Here is a 24,026-nt window from a genome sequence, read left to right on the forward strand (position 1 = left end):
GACGAAACCACTGCAAGCACAGGGAGAATATCCAAACTCTGCACAGATATGCTGTCAACCAATACAATGTCGATCTATCATCTGGATACCCTCAGGGGGCCCAATGTTTTTTGCCCAAATCCAGTTACCCTATCAGTATGTTTTTGAATTGTGGGGAGGACCCTGAAGCCTGGAGTAGCCACAGCAAACACTGAGAGAACATATAAACCCCAATGTAGAACAAGGCTTGACTGGTCTGTTGAGTGATGCCAATGCTAACCTCAATGCAGGGTTGCCTACCTGACCCTCTCCTTCATGGAGAAAATGCTCTGTTCCTGGACTTCCCTGGTAATGTATGATTGCCATCACCTGTGGTGAAACACCTGTCTTATCAATTACCTAGCACCCCACAGGTGATGGCAATCATACATTACCAGGGAAGTCCAGGAACAGAGCATTTTCTCCCTGATGCAGAGGGTCAGGTAGGCAACCCTGCCACAATGCCAACCGTGCTGTATATTTACAAAACATGAACGCTTCTTAAACAACACATAGACATACATGTGTGCCATTCATCATCGTCAGTGTGATACTGTACAGTGACATGCACACAGCAGCACATAACCCCCCAGCAGGAATATTGTGGTGGTGGGGGGTGTCTCTCATGGAACAGCCCCGCTGCTGGGATAGGTGCACTCACCGCACTCCTCCAGGTCCCAGGCGGAATCAGTCTCTGCCGGGTCTCTGTGGCTGCAGCCTCCAGGTCCAGCGTGGCTGGGCGGTGGGGGGGACTGGTGCAGGGCGCTGCCTCCCCCGCTGCCAGTTACCCCTCTGCCGGGTCCATTTACCGCTAACAGCAGCAGCGCGCAGAGTGCGCCCAGGCCAGGTGCCATCATTCTCCCTAGCAGCAGCACTCCGTGTGTATGTGTGTGTGTATGTGTACACTACTCACACCCGCTGCAGCCTGGGATATGTAGTCCTAGCTAGACCTGAGCTCCTGCAGGGAGATGGCCAGATGACTACAATTCCCATGAGCCTCTGCGCTCCATTCAGCAAGCAGGAAGAGGAGGGCGGCAGCAGCAGTGCTGTCAGAACGGGACAGGCTGCTGATCCTGGGACAGTGAGGTGGGTGCATTTTATAATAATGTTCATCATTACTGTTGCTGTAAAATAATTGCTGTCACATTTAGAATGGCGTGTGAGAACAGTGTCGTGTCCCTGTGCGCAGGAATGGCTATTGCCTAGTATTCTCTGTCATTATTGTACATGGCAAGTGAGCTGGGCGCTTGGCCATTCACATGGGACATGCATCATTCCAACACATCATATTCTATGTTCACACTTTAGATTAATGGGGCCACCTCTTATATTTACAGTATTAGAGTCATCTCTCTGTTCACTGGTTGCATAATCTAAAAACAAAACAAGAAGCAGTTCATTTGGTGCTGCCAACATGTATTTCATGCCACATTTTCATATTCATTGTTTTCTCCCTATCTAAACATGAGCATTACGTAAAAGGGTCATTAAACAATTCCAAAAATATACTGGTAGGTTAATTGGCTCCCAACAAATTAACCCTAGAATGTCTGTGTATGTATATGCATGTACATGTGTTAGGGAATATTGGGGATTATTCTGATTTGCAGCAGGGCTGCGTTCGCATGGGGACCGATGTTTTTTTTATGCGCAGGCGCATTTCTGCGCGCGTGCATACGAATTCTGTTCGCCGGGTGCACGCACCCAACATAGCGGGCACGGGGCAGAGAGGGGCGTGAGGTGCCGGGCAGCCCCATTACCATATGGGAATGCCCAGTGTTTCCATGAGAATGCTGTGTGCTCTCATGGTAATGAGACCGTGACGCAAGGGGGTGGGCAGCTGACATCACTGCATTTTCAGCCGGTTTCGGCTTGAAAGTCACTTTTATATGAATGCACCTTCCACATCTTTCGATAGCCGGCGACTATCGAAAAATGTTGGTGTGTACCGCAGCATGCAAATGGATGTTAAACATCCATTTGCAGCCTGTGCGTGGGAACACGCGCTGCAATGGGGGGGGGCACTCACCGAGAGGCATTCACCGGGAGGGGTTTGTTGGACTCGCAAGGCAGGGAATCAATCAGAATAGATTGTAAGCTCTAAAGCAGACATTTTCAACCGGTGTGCCGCGGCACACTAGTGTGCCGCGGCCAGCTGACAGGTGTGCCGCCATGCCTCGGGTCACGGCGACTCACCAGCGGAGTTTCACTTTGACAGGGGGGACGGGCAGGCGGCTCGGCATCATACTGGACGTTGTGTGTGGTCGCACGGCGCAGAGTGGCTGACCTGGACTATACCATGTCCACCGTCCTGGAATGCTTCCCCGCCCGCCCCCCTGTCAGTGTGCGTCCATATGCCCGCTCACGGCTCCCCCGCTGTGCACTGTCCGGGACTCGAGAGACGTGCTGTGCTGCTATGCAATAATCATATATCCCGCTGGACCACTAGCCAATGGCGCTTGCGGTCCAGCAGCCAATCAACTGGTGGCTGCTGGACCGCGAGCGCCCATTGGCTAGTGGTCCAGCAGCGGGAGATATGAATATTACATAGCACCACAGCACGTCTCACTCCCGTACACGCACACTGACAGGGGGAGGGGTCGTCGGTGTGTCAGCACAGGCAGTAGGGGGGTTTGCACACGGACGCACACTGGGAGGAGGTGGGGGGGTGAGGTGAGCGGGCCGGCTAACCATCGGCTGGCTAAGTATGGTGTACTCCCACCCACTCTCCCACCCTCCTGCACTCACCCAGCCACCCTTCCACCCCACTGCAGATACCCTCCCAGCCACCCTTCCACCCCACTGCAGATACCCTCCCAGCCACCCTTCCACCCCACTGCAGATACCCTCCCAGACACCCTCCCACCCCACTGCAGATACCCTCCCAGACACCCTCCCACCCCACTGCAGATACCCTCCCACCCCACTGCAGATACCCTCCCAGCCACCCTCCCACCCCACTGCAGATACCCTCCCACTGCTCCAACCCTCCCTCCCTGCCGCACACTACTGGCGGTGCATTGAATTGCAAATAGCGGACGGGAGCTAGGAGTGGGCCACTGCACAGTTCTGTCCCCATTGGCAATGAGCAAATTCAGTCCACCTTGGCATCGAGCATGAAGCCCCTGGCATTGAGCATGTAGGTAAGTGGCACTTATGTGTCAAATGTGTATGGTGTGTTATATAGTATGTCATGGGCATTGCGGTGTGTTATATAGTATGTCATGGGCATTGCGGTGTGTTATTATGTCATGGGCATTGCGGTGTGTTATATAGTATGTCATGGGCATTGCGGTGTGTTATATAGTATGTCATGGGCATTGCGGAGTGTTATATAGTATGTCATGGGCCTTGCGGAGTGTTACATAGTATGTCATGGGCATCATGTGTGGGCTTATGTGTAATCAGAATTACAAAGTTCACTAAAATGTGCAATGGGCATTACGGTGTGTGGCATAACATGTAATGGCCATTATGGCATGTGGTATACTATATAATGGGTGTGCGGTGTGTTGGCATTATGTTGAAAAATTTGACGCGCGCCTTCGGCGCGCACTGTCCATATTGGCCCTCGTTTGCAAGAAATTTGTTGAGTCCTGGCATAATGTGTAATGGCCATTGCGGTATATGGCATAGCTTGTAATTGGCATCACGATGTGTGGCATAACTTGTAGTGGCCATTAATGTGTGTGATATAACATGTACCTGGCATTATGGTATGCAAAATCAAGAATGAAATTGAAGCAAAGGTTTAAAAAAATCAACATAAGGCGGGACTGGGGCGGGTCAGTGGGTGTGTCAAGGGGTGGGCCAATGTCTGGGAATCTCTCAACAAAAAGGTGGTAACCCTACTTACAAGTGCGCAATATTTTTGGAATATCTGATTAAAAAATGTTGGTGTGCCTTGGCAATTTTGAAGTCTTGTCTGGTGTGCCGCGACCTGAAAAAGGTTGAAAATCACTGCTCTAAAGTAAAGTGCTGCTGCATATGTGAGCTATATAAATAACTGGTAATAATGAATAAAAGGATTTACCGGTAGTCATATGAGACCTGATAGTTACCGCACCCTCCGCCACCTACCGCAACGATACTATATAGCATCGGGCAGCTCTTGTGATAGGAGCTGCCTGTTGCGAAGCAGCCGGCGGAGGGTGAGCAAGTCCCCAGCGGCTCTCCCCCCTCCTCCTGCCCGGCTGCTGCTGAAGGTGGGCTCCTCCTACTCCACCCTGCACCGGGAAGGGGATGTACAGTGCAGGGAGGAGTAGGTCACTGGTCTGGGCAGCACAGCACTGTGCTGCCCTGACACAGGTGAGGGGGCTTAGTGCAGGAGAGTGATAGTGAAAGTGATAAAATGGAGAGTGATAAACAGCCAGCTAATCAGCTCCTACTTGTCATGTCATAGACTGTGTTTGAAAAATGTCAGACAGGAGCTGATTGGTTGGTTGTTTATCACTCTCTATTTTATCGCTTTTAACGCTTAGTGCATTTGGCCCTCTGTCTTTGTAGGGAAGCTCCATCATTCAGATGCCCTGCACTACCAGTGTCACATGTTACCTAATGCACCAAGAGAGGTTATTTGGCGCGACTGCGGTAATAATATATAACAGCATATCTTTAGGACTCTTTGGTAGTGCAGACCTGTGATTTAAATGCTTGGTGGCAATCATTGTTGCCAAAGGGTATGTTACCATATAGCCAGGAAAAGTGACATAGATATTGTCCATATCATATCATTTCATATTTGATATTACAAAATATTAATTTCAGATTCATTTGAAAAAAAAAACATTAAAGGTCCATACACACTGGGCGACTATGCCCAGTGTGTATGGACAGCAATGATCGCGTTCATCGCTGGGGGGAAAGCCACTCAGTGCATACACACTGAGCACACGCCGACGGTTGGGGGAGGACAGCTTTGCATGGTGCAAAAATATGAAAATCCGTCCCCAAAGCCGATCATCTGGTAATACCAGCAGATGAACGGCTTTCCCGGCGATGATGCGGGAGCATACACACTGGGCGGCATTGAGCTGAAAGCCGCTCAAACATGCTGTTTTGAGTGACTTTCAGCTCAAAGTCACCCAGTGTGTATGGGCCTTAAATCCTAACAGCCAATTGGTTTTAATTTCCAAGGAGACACTCCAGAAAACGGCCGAATGGCACTACATTCGGATGAGATATGCTTCATGCATGTTTATCCGGCTGACGTAAATCATTTTTTCATAGAAACCTAATAAATCATTGGAGGTTACTGATTAGCTACATGTTTCTTTTATCCTATAGCACAATCCTGTTACAGAAAAATGGAAGTAAATAAGAAACCAGTCTACAGGTGCATTGAATGCAATGAGGAATCCAAAGAGCTTTATAGAGATTATAAACATGGTGTGTTGAAGATCACAATCTGCGTGAGTAGTGTGTTGTGGCACTTGCAATAATGAGGCACAGTAAACAATCCAAATTGCTTTTCAGCTATGGTATCTAGCATGGTGTTGGGTATGTTATTTTAGAAACACCATTCTACTTTATGTTCTTGTTGGCAGCATAACCCCCTGCCATGATGTTGGCTGAATCAAAAATGCAAATTCAAATATTTTGCATCCAGAGGAACAGCTTCAAACTCTCCTGCAGTGGTCAGATGAGGATGATACATCCCTCTGATCCTGTTGTTTAACCCTTTAAGTGCCAACGTTGCTGTGAGAGATCCTCAAAATATCAGCAGAAAAAATGCCAGCGCTGTCCTTTTTTTTTGGGTGCAATATCAAACTAAACTTCAGTTAATTGACTCTATTTGTAGTAATTAATACCCCTTTTACACCAAAAACCCTGATCGGACCCCGGTCTTTGAATGCTGGAGTATCCAGGGTCTGACCCTGCTTTATACCCCATTTACACAGCACTTTGACCTGGGTCGGACATGGGTCTGCACCATTTACACTGAACCTGGGTATATGTACATATATATATATATAATATTTATATTTATAGAAATATATAATATATATATTTATAAAAAAAAAAAATATATATATATATATATATATATATGACGTTTCGGAGCTCGCGCTCCTTTTTCAAAGTGTACAGGTGAGACCTCACCGAAAAAGGAGCGCGAGCTCCGAAACGTCAGTCATCTTCTTTTTGCCAAATACACCTTTGAAAAAAAACCTCTGAGTGCCGCGTTTTTCTCCACGCCATACTGAATCTTCACTGAGGGCACCGGGGCAGCTGCAAAATTGAAGGAGAGTGCCAGGCCGCAACCAAACCTCTATATATATATATATATATATATATATATATATATATATATATATATATATATATATATATATATATATATATATATATATATATATATGGCAGGGCTGACCCAGGTTCAGTGTTTTTTAGGGGGTGGATGGGGAGTGCTGTCCCCGGGTGCTGGGAGGAGGGGGGTCCCTGCGGCTGCTGAGGGGAGGGGGGTACCTGTCAGCCTGAGGTCGGAGCTCACTCAGCGGAGGGGATGATGTGCGCCGCTGCTGTACCACTCCCCGCAGCCGCAAAGTTCCTGCTGCGAATGTACAGTCAGTGGCGGGGGTCCCTCTGGCGCATGGGAACTAGTACTAGTTCCTATGCGCTGGAGGGACTGCCGACACTGACTGCCATTCGCCGCAGGGACCGGCTGCCGGGGGATGGTACAGCAGCGGCGCACATCATCCCCTCCGCTGAGCTACGACTGCAGGCTGACAGGAAAGGTACCCCCCCTCCCATCAGCAGCCGCAGGGACCCCCCTCCTCCTGCAGCAGCTGGGCACATCTTCCCCAGCGCTGCACGCTGTGGACCCGCTGCGGGTGCCTGCACCCGCAGCGGGACCATTTACACCACCATTTACACGGGTCCTATCCGGGTTCTACCCAGGTCAGGACCTGGGTAGAGGACCCGTGTAAATGGACACGGATATACCCCATTTACACCGCCGATGATCCGGGTCTGACCCGCAGCTGACCCGGATTTTTCGGCGGTGTAAAAGGGGTATTATACTAGAAGAACAGTCACTTTTTGCAACACTGGCATTTTTAGCGGATATTTTGAAGATCTCTCACAGCAATGTTGGCACTCAAATGGTTAACACTGTTTGCAGTATAACTGTATTCCTGCTGTTCTTGTCAACATTATGGCCACATACAGCAGCATGCTGCGGTTGCCACCAACTGTCCGTTGTAGAAAAAGTTGGTGCACATTTAAAGGATATGTATTTTGTATTAGCCTTTTTATGTACAATGGTTCATAATCATATATTCTAGAGCAAAGGATGTGCATTAGTAACTTTAACAATATACATGTTTATATTTGACTGATTGTGTCTATCATACTCTTTCTTTTATATTAATAAGGCAGAGAGGTGATTCTCTAATTAAAGCTGGGTACACACTATCCAGTTATTAGGCTGATCACCTAGTAATAGGCTGATTGGCCCAATAATTGGATACTGTGCTTGTAGAAGCGTTAAGCTGCCGACACGCGGAGTATTTTGGGCTTGCGATGGGGTGCGTGCTCCCGCGCACATCACATCACATCGCATAGTACAAAGAGGTAAGTGCTGCACGTAGCTTTTGGACTAGGTCGCACCGCATCTAGTTCAAAACGCATGCTGCTTTAACACATCGGATGTGTTTTTAACTAGACGTGATACGATCTAGTCCAAGACACACGTTGCGCATCTTAAGAGCTTTGAAGCTGATAAACGACTTCAGACTCTTCTGCAACGGTCAGATCGGAATGGACAAACAAGCCTACAATGCTACTGTTCAGATCAACGCGCACTGTTCTGTCGTATCAAAGCATTTACTGTATTGGCTGCATTTATCGAGTAGTATGTACCCAGCTTAAGTAGCTAAAGATGAATGGCTCATGCCTGAAGTGTCGCTCTCTGCTGTAGCACTTCTAGCACAGGTCTGGTCTGCATATCAGTGCTGGAATAGAGACCACGTTGTGCTAGAACAGTGATGGCTAACCTTGACACTCCAGCTGTTGTTGAACTACACATCCCAGCATGCCCTGCATCAGTTTTGCTATTTTGCCATGCTAAAACTATGCAGGGCATGCTGGGATGTGTAGTTCAACAACAGCTGGAGTGTCAAAGTTAGCCATCACTGCGCTAGAAGCACCACAGCAACAACTCAGGCCAGAAGAGGAACTGCACGGGTTTTGGAAGATGCCGAGTGATAGAATGAACACTATATTTGATTCATTGTGCACATATTCTTTGATCACAAGAGGGGCCATGGTCGTGCCTCTTCAGAAGGATTATGTCATGAGCCTCGCCCCCCTTCTGGGTGCAAGCATACAAACTTATAATGGGTCCCCACCATCTGATCACCTGCACGGAGTCCCACTTGCTGTTGGCAGAGAAGCCCTAAATTCTTGAAGATAGAGTTGAAAAACTGATTTAAAGTTTGACTGTATTTGTTTTGCTTTATTCCATACAGTATTATTTATTTAGAGTTTATTACATAGTGCAGCAAATTCCATTGCACTTTACAATTTAAAACCGTGATCAAACAAACTGTGCAGTCAAAGAGGTAGGAAGTCCCTGCTTTTAAAATTACAATCATATATTTTTGTCTTCTAAAAACAATAATATTGCAATTAATATTGTGTTGTATATTTCAGAAATCCTGCCAAAAACCTGTGGACAAGTATATAGAGTATGATCCTGTCATTATTCTGATCAATGCAATTCTATGCAAAATACAAGCATACAGGCACATTCTGTTTAATACAACAATCAATGTAAGTAATTGTTTGTTAATAAATACTGCCTCTGTTTTAGAGAATGGAAGGTCAATCTTCACCCACATTTAATAAAATCTAGAATATATTTAGCAAAAATAAGGTTAGGATAGAATGATTTCCCAGTGTAATTTTCCGTCCATTTTAATTAAATCCTATATCATAAAAGACTAACGTTACTCCTCTCCTCTATCGGGGAAACTCCAGTCATTTGTCCTTAAGTGGCCACTAGATGGTGCCAGATGGACCATATCAATTGATGCTTTGTTCGGGTGCATACAGCCAATGTTCCTTTGTTTTAATGGCTGGTAACTAGTTCAGTAATAAATAATATTTAACTATTTCTGCTAATATTTAAAATAAGTAATATACCTTTCTTTGGGAAAATAAAATGGATTTGAAGTTGCTCCTTATTCAGTCTCCCTAAAAAGTACAGTATATGAATCGGACTTTATGATAAAATGTATATTTGGCTACAAACACTTTACAATGGGGTTCCTTGCTGTGCTAGTTTACGATGATGTTCCCGAGGGATTCTGGGATTAATTACACTTGTGTTTTTTACTTCGCTTCCCTGGCACCTAGTATGTTCCCGGTTAAAGTAATCCGATTCTTTATTGGCAAGCATTGTTTCGATGTAATATCACAAAGTATATTGCTTCAAAACCAGCACTGGTAAGCTGGTGTGTGGTCATCTTCCAATTACAGAAACTGTGGCCCATGTGCTGGGAAATGATATAGCCACTTGCCCTGAGCACTTAGCAGCTAATTCTGGGCCTCATTCCAATTTGTACGGTATTGCTCTGGCACTGGGAAACACCTGCACAATTCTGTACAAATAAGATGCAAATGCAGCAGGAGGCATCTGTAGGAAAAAGATGCTTATGGCCAGCATCTGCAATCCAAGTGCTGCCGCTGAAGATGCAGCATTGGATCACCTTCGTAATCCTCAATTGAGATAGTTACATCACCGAACTAGTCAGCAAAGGTCAATGAATTCAGACAATGCAGAGCATGAATTAGGCACAACTACAAAATAGGGAGGACACGTCCCAGGTTTGTTGAACGGTTCTGGTTGCCGCCTCCCAAATACAGAACTCTGTCATGCTACAGCTTATGCTGTGTACACGCGGTACAAATTGACATTAGATTTATTTATAGATTTATAGTCAAAATCGAATTGGGATCGTATAGACATCAAATGGAGATAGGACATGTTTTTAAGCTTTCTATCCCGATTCTATGCCGAGGCGTGCTCCCATACAGCTAAAATCGAAAAGCCAAATAGACAGTGCAGCAATGACTACATAGTGCAGATTGAATGTAGATAGTATGAATTGTATTTAAATAGCACATGTCAAATTGTACCGTGTATACACTGCATTAGTTGAATAGCAATGGAATCTCACTGCGTGTACACACCATAAGTGATAACGCAGTCCTGACCTGCCCACAACAGGTCCTGGGCATGTGCTGGTGCCTCACCATAAGATTTGTGCATAAAACATCAGGTTTATGTACAAATCAGAATCAGGGCCTCTCTTGAATTGTGACCAATCCAATTTCCACTCGGACCAAGTCAATTGTTTGAGTACTGCTTTATAAACAATGTAGTATACATTCCAGTATTTTTCAAACTGAAAATAATGATTTGGATAATGGATGTTCTTCTGCACTTTATGATAAAGGGGGAGGTCACTGTAAACTACAGCGGAAAGTCAAGACAAATCTTTGTTCATTATAGGAAAAACTTGCATGTCACATAATTATAGAATTGTCCTTTATTAATCATATCGACATTGGCCACTGTTAAACAGTGCCCCACAGTGGCCAATTTAGCAATCTAAAAACTGCATGTTGAAGTATGCTTTTAACAACCCTTACAGAGATTTTCTACTTAAATTATTAATATATTTCTATTAATGATAATGTCATAATTCACTGTATTTAGAACTGATGAAAAAGGTTTCTATAGCTGTTTGTGTATATTATAACTGATTTCCATTGACGTAAATATCACATGTAGCGAGAAACAGATGCTGCTAAAATAAGATTGAATCCTGTACATAGATGATGAAATGACCGGTTGCAATTTCCATGTCAGGAATCATGTTAGCAGTTAATGTCGTCATTGTTGAATTGTCAACATGTTCTCCTCGTAAACATTCTGCAGGGAGATTAGGGTTAGGTTGCAGGATAGATTTGTTTAGTGTTAAGCACTAGGAAAGGTTAGAGGTTAGGCAATGAGGGGTGGGGGGTTGGGGTTAGGATTAGTGGTGTCCCATACCTACATATATTTATTAATGGGTATTTTGCCTCTGGGTTTTTGTATCATAAGTAGAGAAACGGATATAGAACAGATGCAGATTTTATATAGCATCCTATTTCTTTACTCTGTGATTTATTTATTTATTAGCAGTTTCTTATATAGCGCACACATATTCCGCAGCGCTTTACAGAGAATATTTGAACATTCACATCAGTCCCTGCCCCATTAGAGCTTACAATCTATATTCCCTACCACATGTACATGCACACACATTCATGTTAGGGTTAATTTGTGGGAGGAAACCAGAGTACCAGGAGGAAACCCACGCAAGTACTGATTTTTGTTACGAACCTGGTTTATTTTTTGCTCTGACATTCAGTCTCTTCTCCTTGCTGCATACACAGCTTTGCTCTGGTCAGTCCGCACCTAGGCTGTCACTGGGCCTCCTCCAGCCTAGTGCTCAGGCCAGCTGCAACCCCTTACTGTTCGGTATTTTCTTTCTAAACATGAATTGAAGTTCCAGAATCCATTCCTGGAATTACAGTCACCGTCTGATCTGCTATCTTATTAGGATGTTTCCTGATACCTGCATTATATAATGATTGAAGCTACAACCACCTTGTTATCCAGTATTCCACACTACCACCTTCCGTTGCTGTTACTATTATCATCAGCTAATCAGCTGCTGAGCACCTTCCTACCTGCCTACCAGACGCCATCAGTTATCGTGTCACTGCGTGACCTTCTAATTGCCTCCAGATGCTATCAGCTTCCCTGACTGTGGGCTAGTTCCTGGTTGTTCTCCGGTATCAAGCACTTCTACTCTGCCATCAGCTCCGGTACAGTATTCTCCAGCATCAAGCACTTCTACTCTGCCTTCAGTCTCCGGTCCAGTCCTCTGGTTATTCTCAGATCAAGCGTGCTGTATTCTTCAATCTTCAGTCAGCCTGATATATACTCCTGATCAAGTCTACTATCTTCTCATTCTCCAGCTCTGGTCCAGTCAGTCTGGTTTATTTGCCAAGTCAGCCTATTTAAGTTGTTCCTATATTTCTAGCTGTCGTTATACGCCAAGAAGGCTATTCTGTTTCCCAGTTTCTGTTAAGCCAAGTAGGTATACTTATGTTCCTGTTACTCCATAGCATCCAGTCCAGCTACTCTGTGTCATCCAGTCCTGTGTACTGAATCTGCACCATCCGGCCCATGTACTCAGTGCCACCCAGTCCTGTTATCCTGTATCTACTACTCCTGTGTATACGTGTCATCCGCTCCGGTTATCCTGTATCTACTACTCCTGTGTATCTGTACTAGCTATCCTACTCTTCCACCTGATTATCCAGCTTCCATCGCCAGACTACTGAGGTCATGACTGAGTCTACAGACCCCAGTCGTGACAATTTTACAGCAAATGTCTTCCAAACCAGCACGATCATATGATTTGGTATGCAGAACTTGTGGGTGGTGGACCCAGGTGTAGAAATATAATTTGGGCTCCCCTCCTCCACCCCAACTCAAGTTCACAATATGCAACATTGCATTGGGTGACAGGGAAAGGCAGGGGGCGGCAGAGTGTGACAGGAAAAAACAATGGGTGACAGGGGCAGCAGTTGGCCCCTTAGTCCTCCGAGGCCCCGGTCACTGCACCTGCTGCACCAATGGTAGTTCAGCCTCTGAACAGCCCTGATGTTGTCCAATGTGGCCATAAACTTATCTGACCAGATTGGAGAGTTATTGTACAGTATCAGCGAGTCGTGTTGAGAACTTTAGATTATATTGTTGCAGTAGAAATTGATAACGCCATAGAAAACCAGTCTGTACTATTCATATCTTATGCATATAATAAAATAGAAATCAAAGTGTGTCTTTGTTTGCTTTATTAGATTCATGGCAAGCTCTGCGTATTTTGTCTACTCTGCGAGGCCTACACCAGATGGTTACAGCTGCCAGGTTCTGGCAACAACACCGACCCAGGAGATATCATTAGATATGCAAAGGAATGGGATTTCTATAGGCTATTTGGAATAGCTGCTCTTGGTATGGTAACTACTGTGTGCACTACACCTCTTGTATATGTACCCAACCTGGAGCCTTATTTTCATGTGGCAAATCTCTATGTTCTACCAACCTAGAATTATTCTAATTAATACCTGTTGCAGGGCCTTCCATGCCTGTTGTTACACTCATCCACAGAAAGCCTTCTATTGCTGTCCTTTACTGTCTTTGTAGGCAAGACTTTTGGCCTCTGATAGAGTTTCCTATAAAGATGTATAAAGACTGTACTCACCACACTCATTTCTCCTTCATCCTTGGGGACACTGAAGTCTACGCTGGGGAATAGAGTGGTGTAATGGAAGAGTCAGCACTTTAAGAACTTTGAAGTGTGGCTTGGCTCCTCCCCCTCTATCCCCCCCTCAGACCTCAGTCTTAGTTTAGTGCCCGGAGGAGTCGGATCCCTGGGCAAGGGGCTCCGTTTGGGGCTCTTTGTTATTTATTTGTTAATTTTTTATTGAAGTGAACAGGCAGCCAGGGATACTCTACTGGCTGCCTGCTACGTGGGAAAGCTCTCCGGGGGGGTCAGAGCGGCACCGCCTGCGGCGCACGCTGCTGACTCCGGCCACCGGTGCATCGGCGCCGGGGTCCCGCCACAGCCGCCTGCGGCTTGTGTTACGGGACCACGTCTAGTCGCCACCGGAGAGAGCAGGGCGTTCGGGCGCAAGGCGCCGGGTGACGGCTGGACCAGTGTTATGCGCTGGTCCAGCAGGGAGCAGACTGCCTATCAGCGCCGCTGTCTACAGCGCGCGCTGTGACGGAGGACGGAAGAGGCGGGCTCTAGCCTAGCTCTCTCTTCCTGGCTGCGGTCCTCGGCGTGTACAGGCGCCATTCTCTGCCCACGCTGCTTCCCAGACTTGCTGTGCCTCCGGAACAGGACAGCAAGACGTTCCTCCTTCACTTCAGGCTGCGCTCCTTCACTGGACACTGCGCTGGGTGAGTGAAGGGGATTTTCTCCTGTGAGAGTTCCCCGCTGGAGAGCTTATCAGGGTGGGCCTAATTCGGGGAAGGTGCGCTCCTCTCCCCCTATTGTTTCTTGGTGGTTCTGCTCTACTTGTGGGTTCAGGTCCCTCCTGGGTTGCTTCTCACTTAAGCTTTAATCACCTACTTTTACTGTTAGTGTGTAAGGGTTGTGTGTGTGGGGAAGTATGGCAGCCAAGTCGCAGTCAAAAGCTTCTCAGAAGCTGTTTGCCTGCACTAAGTGTAACCAACAGTTTACACAGCATGTTAAAGGAGTATCCTTGTGTAAAGATTGCTTTCAGGGGGATTCTGGACAGAGTCACTCTGTCTCCCTCCTGAACACTGAGGGGGTTACCAGTGTTTTAGCCACTCCAGGCCACTGGGGTGCCTTCGGGCCCCGTCAGTGCTCCTCCTCCCCCTAGGAAACGGGGTGTCCCCTTACTGTTACAGGTAGACACTTCGGATGAGGAGCCGGGGGATCCTCAGGAAGAGGGTGAGTTTCAGGAGGACCCTCTTGCTCCAGCGGAGGAGGTTCCTCAGGAGGAGGCCCAGGGCATAGAGGCCCTGATTCAGGCTATTAAGTCTACTCTCAATGTCGGCGAGCAGGAGCCGCCGACTCAGGTTTCTATTTTCGGACGTGCTCCTAAAGCGGTAGTAACCTTTCCCGAGTCCATAGAGTTGGAGAAACCTCTTTTGAACATTTGGAGGTCTCCAGAGAAAAAATTTCAATTGTCCAATCGCTTTAAGGCTTCATATCCATTTGCTTCGGAGGCTAGAGCAAAATGGGAGAATCCGCCCTTAGCAGACGCCTCCGTGTCGAAGCTTTCCAAGAAAGCTGCGCTGCCCATTCCGGGGGCGGTGGCCCTCAAGGAGGCGCCAGACAGGCGCCTGGAGGTGGGGTTAAAGCAAATTTTTTTCAACAGCAGGTGTTTCCCTTCGTCCTATTTTTGTTATCTCCTGGGTCAGTAGAGCCATGGAGAAATGGGCGGAGGAATTATCAAAGGGTCTGGATGACCAAGGTTCGTCTGAGGAGTTCATTCAGTTAGCAGAGCAGATGCGAGAATCTGCAATGTACATAAGAGAGGCAGCGAGGGACTCTGCGGCCCTGGTAGCAAGGATTTCTGCTCAGTCTATTACGGCCAGAAGGTCCTTGTGGCTTAAGTCCTGGCAAGCGGAAGTGGACATTAAGAAAGCGGTAGAGGCCCTACCCTTTACAGGGGATGTCCTCTTTGGGCCGGAATTGGATAAGCTGATTGCTCAGGCCACAGGGGGGAAGTCTACCTTCCTACCCTCTGCGGCTCCACCTCCTAAAAGGCCTTATCAGGGATCGGCTTTTCATTCCTTTCGGGGGGCACCCAAGTTCAGAGGTAAATCCAGAGTGCTCCTTTACCGCTTCTCGTGGCAGAGGCAGAGGTTTTGGTGGCGCAACCACTTCCTCGGCCCCAGGCGCCCGTCGCCCAGACTCCAAACAACCAGAAAAACCCGCAGCATGACTCCATCCCCTCCTACCTGGGGGATCCCAGAGTAGGAGCTCGGCTACTGGATTTCCGGCAAGCCTGGGAAGTGTCTTGCAGAGACAAATGGGTCCTCTCCATCATTGCACAAGGTTACAGACTGGAGTTTGCCTGTACTCCTCCTCACCAGTTTTTTCCGATGGGCTTGCCTCACGCAGAGAAGGACCGCCAGTTGCTACTTCAAGCGATTCAGCGGTTGTTGTCCGCAGGAGTAATAATGCCTGTTCCTACCTAACAACGCACGGAGGGCTTTTACTCTAATCTTTTCCTGGTACCGAAGCTGGACGGATCGGTTCGACCAATCTTCAATTTGAAAACGGGTACATCGCGTACCACAAATTCAAGATGGAGTCACTCCGTTCTGTGGTCGCAGGGCTAGAACCGGGGGAATTCTTAGCATCACTGGACATCAAAGATGCTTATTTGCATGTTCCAATTTACGATCTTCATCAGCGGTTTCTTCGCTTTGCAATCAAAGATCAGCATTTTCAGTTTTGGGCGCTGCCCTTTGGCCTTTCTTCAGCGCCACGTCTTTTCACCAAGATAATGGCAGTAATGGTCGCCTTGCTGCATTCTCTGGGAGTCAAGATTGTTCCGTACTTGGACGATTTACTGATCAAGGCCGGGTCCAGGGATCAGTTGAGTCAGGCGATTCAGGTGACCTGCCTTCGGCCTCGGAGAGTGTCTGTTCACCTATGCATTCGGTTGCTGGGCAAGATGGTGGCCTCTTTCGAGGCCCTCCCGTTCGGCCGTTTCCATTCGAGAACTTTTCAATTAGATCTCCTCAAGCAGTGGTCGGGCTCCCATGTGCACATGCACAAGATGGTGATTCTGTCTCCCTGCAGTCGGCTGTCTCTCCAGTGGTGGCTGCTGACGGCCAATCTGCTGGAGGGCCGCCGGTTTGGAATCTAGGATTGGACTATAGTCACGACCGATGCCAGCCTCCGATGTTGGGGGGCTGTAGTGTTGGGATGTCACTTTCAGGGACATTGGTCTCCTCAGGAAGCAAAGCTTTCTATAAACATTCTGGAGCTTCGGGCAATTCGCCTGGCTTTGTCCAATGCGGACTTGCTCCTCCGGGGAATGTCTATTCGAATTCAGTCAGACAATGCCACGGCTGTGGCTTATGTAAACCGTCAGGGGGGAACACGCAGTCGTGGGGCCATGCAGGAGGTGCGTCCGATTCTTCAATGGGCGGAACGTCATGCTCTAGCCTTGTCGACGGTCTTCATTCCCGGGGTGGGCAACTGGGAGGCGGATTATCTGAGTCGCCAGGACGTCCACCCTGGGGAGTGGGCGTTACATCCGGAGTTATTTTCCCAGATTGTCCACCGTTGGGGAATGCCTCGGGTGGACATGATGGCCTCCAGACACAATCGGAAGGTGCAGCTGTACTGTTCCAGGTCACGGGATCCAGAAGCGGTGGCGACGGATGCTCTGACTGCGGATTGGAATTATTCCCTCATATATCTGTTCCCTCCGTTGCCTTTGATTCAGTTGGTACTCAAACGGATCAAACGGGAGAGTTCAACGGTCATTCTAGTGGCTCCGAATTGGCCTCATCGTCCTTGGTATGCCGAGCTTCAGGGGCTCCTGATAGATCATCCATGGCAGCTTCCTCCAAGGGACGATCTCTTACAACAGGGGCTGTTCGTCTATCAAGGCTTACGGCAACTTCATTTGACGGCATGGCTGTTGAGGCCGCGCTGTTTAACAGACGGGGAATTCCTAAATCGGTGATTCCCACAATGATGAGAGCCAGGAAGGAGGTTACTTCCCGGCATTATTACAGCATTTGGAAGGCCTATGTGGCATGGTGCGAGTGCCGTAAGTTGCCTACGGCCATCTTCTCTTTGTCCCATTTGCTGCGGTTTCTGCAGTCAGGGTTTAAGGCGGGCCTGCGCCTAGGGTCCCTGAGGGTGCAAGTATCCACCTTATCCATATTTTTCTATAGGCGGCTTGCCGTTATTCCAGAGGTGCAGACCTTCCTGAGCGGGGTTCTCCAGCTTCAACCCCCAGTTCGGACCCCGGAGGAACCTTGGGACCTTTCGTTAGTCCTTGACTATCTTAAGTCAGGAGTTTTTGAGCCCTTAGACACCATTGATTTGCGTTTATTAACGTGGAAAACTGTTTTACTGCTGGTTTTTCACCCGGACAGGGCTGAACTTCGAACTCGGTTGGATTATTTACCAAAGGTGGTGTCTTCCTATCATCTAAATCAGCCAATTGTGGTTCCAGCTCTCACGGGAGATTCCGCTTCGCTGAATGTGGTCTGAGCCTTGCAGGTGTATGTGAATAGGACTAAGGATCTCAGAAAATCGGATTCTCTTTTTGTTCTTTATTCCTCGGCGAAGCGTGGTTGGCCAGCTACCAAACAGACTTTGGCTAGGTGGATTTGTCTCACCATTAAACAAGCTTACTTTCATGGGTACTTGTTTCCTAGCAAGGCCACAAATCTTGGCCATCGGGGGTAATTTGAGTGGCCTGCGACACGACCGACGCGATGCCCCCGATTTTTCCATTGAAATGCATTGAAAACAGTGAAAAATCGGGTCGGTCGCGTCGTGTGCGCTTAAAAATGCTTAAATGGTCCACCCGCGATGGCCGCGATTTCCCCATAGGGAACAATGTTAAATGCCTCAATTTACCCGCGATGACCCCGATTTCCCATAGGAAACAATGTTAAATGGGTCAATTTACCCAAATCATCATAGGGAACAATGGTAAATGGGCCAGAAAGCCCAAAAAACCCCCCTGACCAGTGAAATGTCCCCCCAAAAGTAGTTCACGCCACCCCGCGATGAACGTGAACCCGAAGCGTGGCGAGCGCAGCGAGTCCGCGAGGGGCGGCGGTACGCGTCCTCCGACCTTTTCATACCCCCACTATCCACTAGGGCGTGGAGTGAGAATAGAATAGTGTGGCGAGCGCAGCGAGGGGACGCGGATACCTTCACAGGTAAACGCGTCCCTTCGCGGGCTTCAAAGGTATCCGCGTCCCCTCGCGGGGCTCGCTGCGCTCGCCACGCTTCGGGCTCGGTGGCTTGCTGCGCTCGCCACACTATTCTATTCTCACTCCACGCCCTAGTGGATAGTGGGGGTATGAAAAGGTCGGAGGACGCGTACCGCCGCCCCTCGCGGGCTCGCTGCGCTCGCCACGCTTCGGGTTCAGGTTGATCACGTGGTGGCGTAAAATACTTTTGGGGGGACATTTCAATGTTCCGGGGTGTTTTTGGCCCATTTACCATTGTTCCTATGATAATTTGGGTAAATTGAGCCATTTAACATTGTTTTCTATGGGAAATCGTGGTCATCGCGGGTAAATCGAGGCATTTAACATTGTTCTCTATGGGGAAATCGCGGGCATCGCGTCTGGCCCATCGCACCCGATTTTTTTGCGCATGCGATGGCCCCGATTTTACCCCCGATGACCGCGATTATGATCGTTGTGGCCGTGCTAGGAAACAAGTACCCTTTCATGCTTCTCAGTTGATGCCAACTAGGATTTTGGCCCATTCCACCCGTTCGGTGGGGCCTTCCTGGGCCGCAGCCAGGGCGGTTTCCCTGTCACAGTTATGTAGGGCGGCCACCTGGTCGGGCCCTAATACCTTCATTAAGTTTTATAGGTTTGACACCTTTGCGGCCTCTGCCTCTAGTTTTGGCTGCGCGGTGCTTCAGGATGCCCAGTGCCTTCCCACCCGTGGGGATGGCTTTGGGACTTCCCCAGCGTAGACTTCAGTGTCCCCAAGGATAAAGGAGAAAATAGGAATTTGGTACTCACCGTTAATTCCCTTTCTCCGAATCCGTAGGGGACACTGAACGCCCTCCCGGCGCTGTTCATGCCTGAAGGGGGGGTTTGTCTTTTGCGCATGCAGTTGTGTTTGGTTGTGCATGCGTTTGTCTGTTGGTGACTTGCTTGTTATCGTATGATATGTTCTTTTGTTATTATTCTCTCTCTATCGGGGATTCCCTGGTCTCTTTTCTCCTCTCGGGCACAGTTAACTAAGACCTAGGTCTGAGGGGGGATAGAGGGGGAGGAGCCAAGCCACACTTCAAAGTTCTTTAACTCACCACTCTATTTCCCAGCGTAGACTTCAGTGTCCCCTACGGATTCGGAGAAAGGGAATTAACGGTGAGTACCAAATTCCTATTTTTTGTCATGCTTGTGTTAATACATCTGTATTTTAGGTTGCACACCTTTTTAGTTTTTTAACCAAGGCTCTTCAACAAATCTTAAGCTGGAAATAGACAATAGAGCTGGTAGCCTCTTTCATTTACCTTAATTAGAGAAATAGAAGGTAGAGTCTACCCGGCGGCTGGTGCCGCATTGTTCAGTGCATACACACTTGCCGATGCCACCTCCATGGGACACACACATGCAGGACAATGATGGAGGACAATGTGAATGACCTGCAGAAGCATGCATCATTAATGATAGTGCAAACACACTAAAACCATGTGCACTGCAGGGTGGCAGATGTAAAATGTGCAGAGAGAATTAGATTTAGGTGAGTTATTTTGTTTCTGTGCATGGTAAATACTGACTGCTTTATTTTTACACTGCAATATAGATCTCTCTTTGAAGTAAAACCCCACCCAAATCTAATTCTCTCTGCACAAGTTACATCTGCCCCACCTGCAGTGCACATGGTTTTGTCCATCTAAGAAGGATTTTGTCAGAAAGAGTGAACTAGAATAAGGCCCTTAGCGCCATGATATGGGGCATGTTAATACACTGACCCCTAAGTTTTGTACTCTCAACACATTGTATGATTGTTGTATGCAAAGGAGAAAGATGAAACAGACTTTAGTCAATGGGATATTTATTTTCTCCCTAGAACAAGCAACATACCTCATAGGAATCTTCATTGTTTTATTTCTGGCAAGACCCAAGACTTTGAAGTCCGAATTTGCTTTTCTTCTGAAAGCCCTTTTGCTGTCCAGTTACGGGAAACTCCTGCTGATTCCTGCTGTCATTTGGGAACATGATTACACACCCCTGAGTTTCAAGCTCATCACGCTTTTCGTCCTTACTTCAAACACCCAAGCAATAAGAGGTAATAAATTGCTTTACAGTATGCTCCACTAACAATATAAACAACATTTATTTGCTCAAACTGAATAAAATTAGAATTCTTACATCATATTATAAGATAGCTTGTAGACTCCGTCATCCATGTATCCCTGGAGCCTTGCCTTACTATCTAGTGTTATCAGGGTATAAGGGATGGATATTACTAATTCAGGTGAGAAAACCTCTCGCTATTATTGGTGCTGGTAGGGGGCAATATTTGATTAATGCCTCTTTGGGAAATGTTAAGGTACAGATTTCTTGTATGCTAGGGCTGTAACCTGCAATTCCTCTTGGAAACAATGCAGGGAAATAACACTGCAACTAGCGGGTTACTGTGGTACATTTTTATCAACATAATTTGCATTCAGTGGCTACAGGATGCCTAGATTCCTGTTGTCTGCATGAGCAGCATGATATAGAGATCAATGGAAAATCATTTGTAGGTTTAGGTTCTAAACTGGGCAGTACGGATGGTGTAATGGTTAGCATTAATGCCTAACAGCACTGAGGTCATAGGTTCGATTCTCACCATGGCTCTAACTGTGCGGAGTTTGTATATTCTCCCCGTACTTGCGTGGGTTTCCTCCGGGTACTTTGGTTTCCTCCCGCAATCCAAAAATATACAGGTAGACTAATTGGCTCCCAACAAAATTAACCCTAAAATGTCTGTGTGTGTGTGTGTGTGTGTGTGTGTACATGTGGTAGGGAATATAGATTGTAAGCTCCACTGGGGCAGGGACTGATGTGAATGTTCAAATATTATCTGTAAAGCTATGTATGCGCTATATAAGAAACTGGTTACTGTGAAGGTGCCCATACACTTTACAATTATTGTATACAATATTGCATCTCTTCGCATCTTGGTTTTGCGATAAGATCTAGTACAAAAAGTATGTGCAGCACATACTTTTTGTACTAGATTTCGTCTCATCTCATCGCAAAACTGAGATGCGATATTGTATACAATAATTGTAACGTGTATGGGCAACTTGAGACAATGAAATTCTTGGATGAGAATTGCCTCACAGAAATCAGTTGGTTTTTAAATCTCTCTGTAAGTTTACGTCCTATGGCTTTGCTCTCCTCCTTTTACCCTGGAGCATAAAGATAAATAGATGCTATAATTTCAAACATCATTATTTGTTGTCTATTTATAGCACTTATGAGCATGGTCAACTCTAAAATTAGATAAAGCTTGATTTTGAGTGCCTTGATTTCGGGCTGCCAGAAATGCTGATTGTCACTAATCCACATTTTGATCACTCTGGGGGCATGCCCAGCACTCTCGAAAATGCTGGGCTCCTGCTAGGCTTTCCTCACACCATGAACAGATGCTATGTACATGCGCACCCCAATTGTAAAGCGCAACGGAATATGCTGCGCTATATAAGAAACTATAAATAAATATATTTGCCCACTGCTCTGAGTGCCTCTGCTCAACCCCACATGGGAGGGGAAAAAACGTGACTATCTCACCAAAAGTGGGAGAGTCGGAAGAGTTTCAGTGATAGATTGAGAGTGTGGCGCAGGGCTATGATGTCACAGTTCAGCGCCCCTCTTCAGTTCATATTGAAGCAGAGGATGCTGCGTCTCCCACCAGCCAACATCAAATGTAGTGACTAGGGCTATGGCACAGTCCCAAAGGGTATGGTATAGAGGGTGCCCACAGACTTTCCATTGGCATTGGTTATTAGGCGTGTAGACAATAAATAATTGAAATGAGTATGTTGCCTCTGCATGATATCACTCTCAAAGCGTTTGCTTTTAGTTTAAGTCATATAATTGGTTGCATACCAGTATTATGAGCCTAATTCTGGTTTAGAAGTAAAGCAAAAAAGCAAGTAACTTTGTACCTGGAATAAACAATGTTGCAATGCAAGGTTCGCAAATACATTACATTACATGTTTTTTTTTCTGTGCAGGATAAATCCTGGCTGCTTCTGCATATAGCCCACAAATGTTAGACAGCATTCATTTTACACTGGCAATTTAGGCCCAATGTTCTATGTCATGTACTGTATATGAAATCATATACAACTTTGAATAGATTTTGTTTCTGTTTTCATTAGTAACCTTGAATGTGAGCCGGACCTTATCCATAATGGCGATTTTCTGTGGACTACTCTTGGAAAATGCACTTTGCATCATGCAGTGGACTGTATAATATATCTGCATGCCCATCACAAGGGTGGGTATGAATATCTGTGCAACCTGGACTGACCTGCTGAACAGATTATGTAATGTGCAACATGCATTGTCTGAACTGGTAGATATTTATTTATTCTATTACAATCCAGTTTCACAAAGTGAAAGATGTTTTCCAACCTATTTTTATATGTACAGTATAATATGTTTTTACAAAATAATAAAACAAATTTGTCATCTTCGAGTCCTTCATTGCAATCCACTCAACTACTTTATACCCATTCCATTGCGATAACCAGCAATAGACTAGTGGGCATTTAGATCAAAATAATACTATGATTCTTGTTTTATCTCCAGATGTTTTTAGCTTTAGTTAAGAGTACATTTCAGGTCCATACACACTGGGCGAGTATTGCCAGTGTGTATGCTGACTGATGATGGGGAAAATTGCTGGGCTGAAAAACGCTCAGTGCATCACACTGATAGTTTTTTACCCGTAATACCAGCAGATGATTGGCCAGGCCAGCGATGATGCGGGAGTGCGCATCACCGCTCATCGCTGCCCCATACACACTGGGCAGCTGAAACAAGTAAACTGAGCTGCTTTTAGCTCAAAGTCGCCCAGTGGTTCGGGAAAGGCTATTAAATTAAATAGTCTATTTGCAGTGCCCTAAATGGGGGACTACCAGGGCTATTTTTGTGCAGGCTCCAGCAGGAACTGTGGCCCTTATTCTAGTTCACTCTTTCTGACAAAATATTTCTTAGATGGACAAAACTATTTGCACTGCAGGTGAGGCAGGTGTAAAACCCCACCCAAATCTAATTATCTCTGCACAAGTAACACCTGCCTCACCTGCAGTGCACATGGTTTTGTCCATCTAAGAAATATTTTGTCAGAAAGAGTGAACTAGAATAAGGGGCACAGTTCCTGCTGGAGCCTGCACAAAAATAGCCCTGGGGACTACCATGCGGTTTATCCCAGGTGGAGCCATTTTCACATGGAATTTTAATTTTCAGTTCCTACATCTGGGAATCCCATGCGTTGTAATAGTTGAATTGTTCTGGTAAATTGAAAATGCTTGTAAGGTGTGTAATAAATACCTGAAAAATGGGGATATTTTAAAACTTTTGATCGGTATGTAACTTTAGTTTGGCTTTATACATATATAAAAACTCAACATATTAAACTAAATATGAGTAAAACCTCTCACCTACATTATCAAGA

At 46.5% G+C, this 24,026-nt stretch overlaps 2 protein-coding genes across 4 annotated transcripts in view; one reads left to right on the top strand and one right to left on the bottom strand.

Annotated features, from left to right (window-relative positions):
• TTC13 (tetratricopeptide repeat domain 13) overlaps positions 1-931 on the bottom strand; it is a 74,534-nt gene extending 73,603 nt beyond the window's left edge. For both annotated transcript variants that reach the window (XM_083176148.1, XM_083176147.1), the window contains exon 1: positions 680-931. In XM_083176148.1, coding sequence (XP_083032274.1) covers positions 680-875 — 196 coding nt within the window. In that variant the 5' untranslated portion in view covers positions 876-931. The remainder of the gene's footprint in view (positions 1-679) is intronic.
• ARV1 (ARV1 fatty acid homeostasis modulator) lies at positions 731-23,015 on the top strand. 2 transcript variants are annotated; one of them, XM_083176150.1, is made up of 6 exons: positions 731-1,104; positions 5,305-5,406; positions 8,674-8,793; positions 12,943-13,096; positions 20,421-20,639; positions 22,726-23,015. In XM_083176150.1, exons 2-6 carry the CDS (start codon positions 5,368-5,370, stop codon positions 22,818-22,820), a joined length of 627 nt encoding a protein of 208 aa, XP_083032276.1. In that variant the 5' UTR covers positions 731-1,104; positions 5,305-5,367; the 3' UTR covers positions 22,821-23,015. The 2 variants fall into 2 exon arrangements, with proteins under 2 accessions (XP_083032276.1, XP_083032275.1); XM_083176149.1 differs by having other exon boundaries at positions 735-1,104; positions 5,305-5,429; positions 22,726-23,014.
• Positions 23,016-24,026: the final 1,011 nt, after the last annotated feature.

Source organism: Crinia signifera, chromosome 3, assembly GCF_055691185.1.
Source record: "Crinia signifera chromosome 3, ASM5569118v1, whole genome shotgun sequence".
Taxonomy (NCBI): Eukaryota; Metazoa; Chordata; class Amphibia; order Anura; family Myobatrachidae; genus Crinia; species Crinia signifera.

What these genes read in the sequence shown, in the direction of transcription:
- ARV1 (XM_083176149.1), top strand. Translation starts at nt 5,325, where the DNA reads ATGGAAGTAAATAAGAAACCAGTCTACAGGTGCATTGAATGCAATGAG. An exon ending in ATTTGGAATAGCTGCTCTTG is followed by an intron (nt 13,097 to 20,420) that starts GTATGGTAACTA and finishes TTTTCTCCCTAG; the next exon opens with AACAAGCAACATACCTCATA. An exon ending in AAACACCCAAGCAATAAGAG is followed by an intron (nt 20,640 to 22,725) that starts GTAATAAATTGC and finishes TGTTTTCATTAG; the next exon opens with TAACCTTGAATGTGAGCCGG.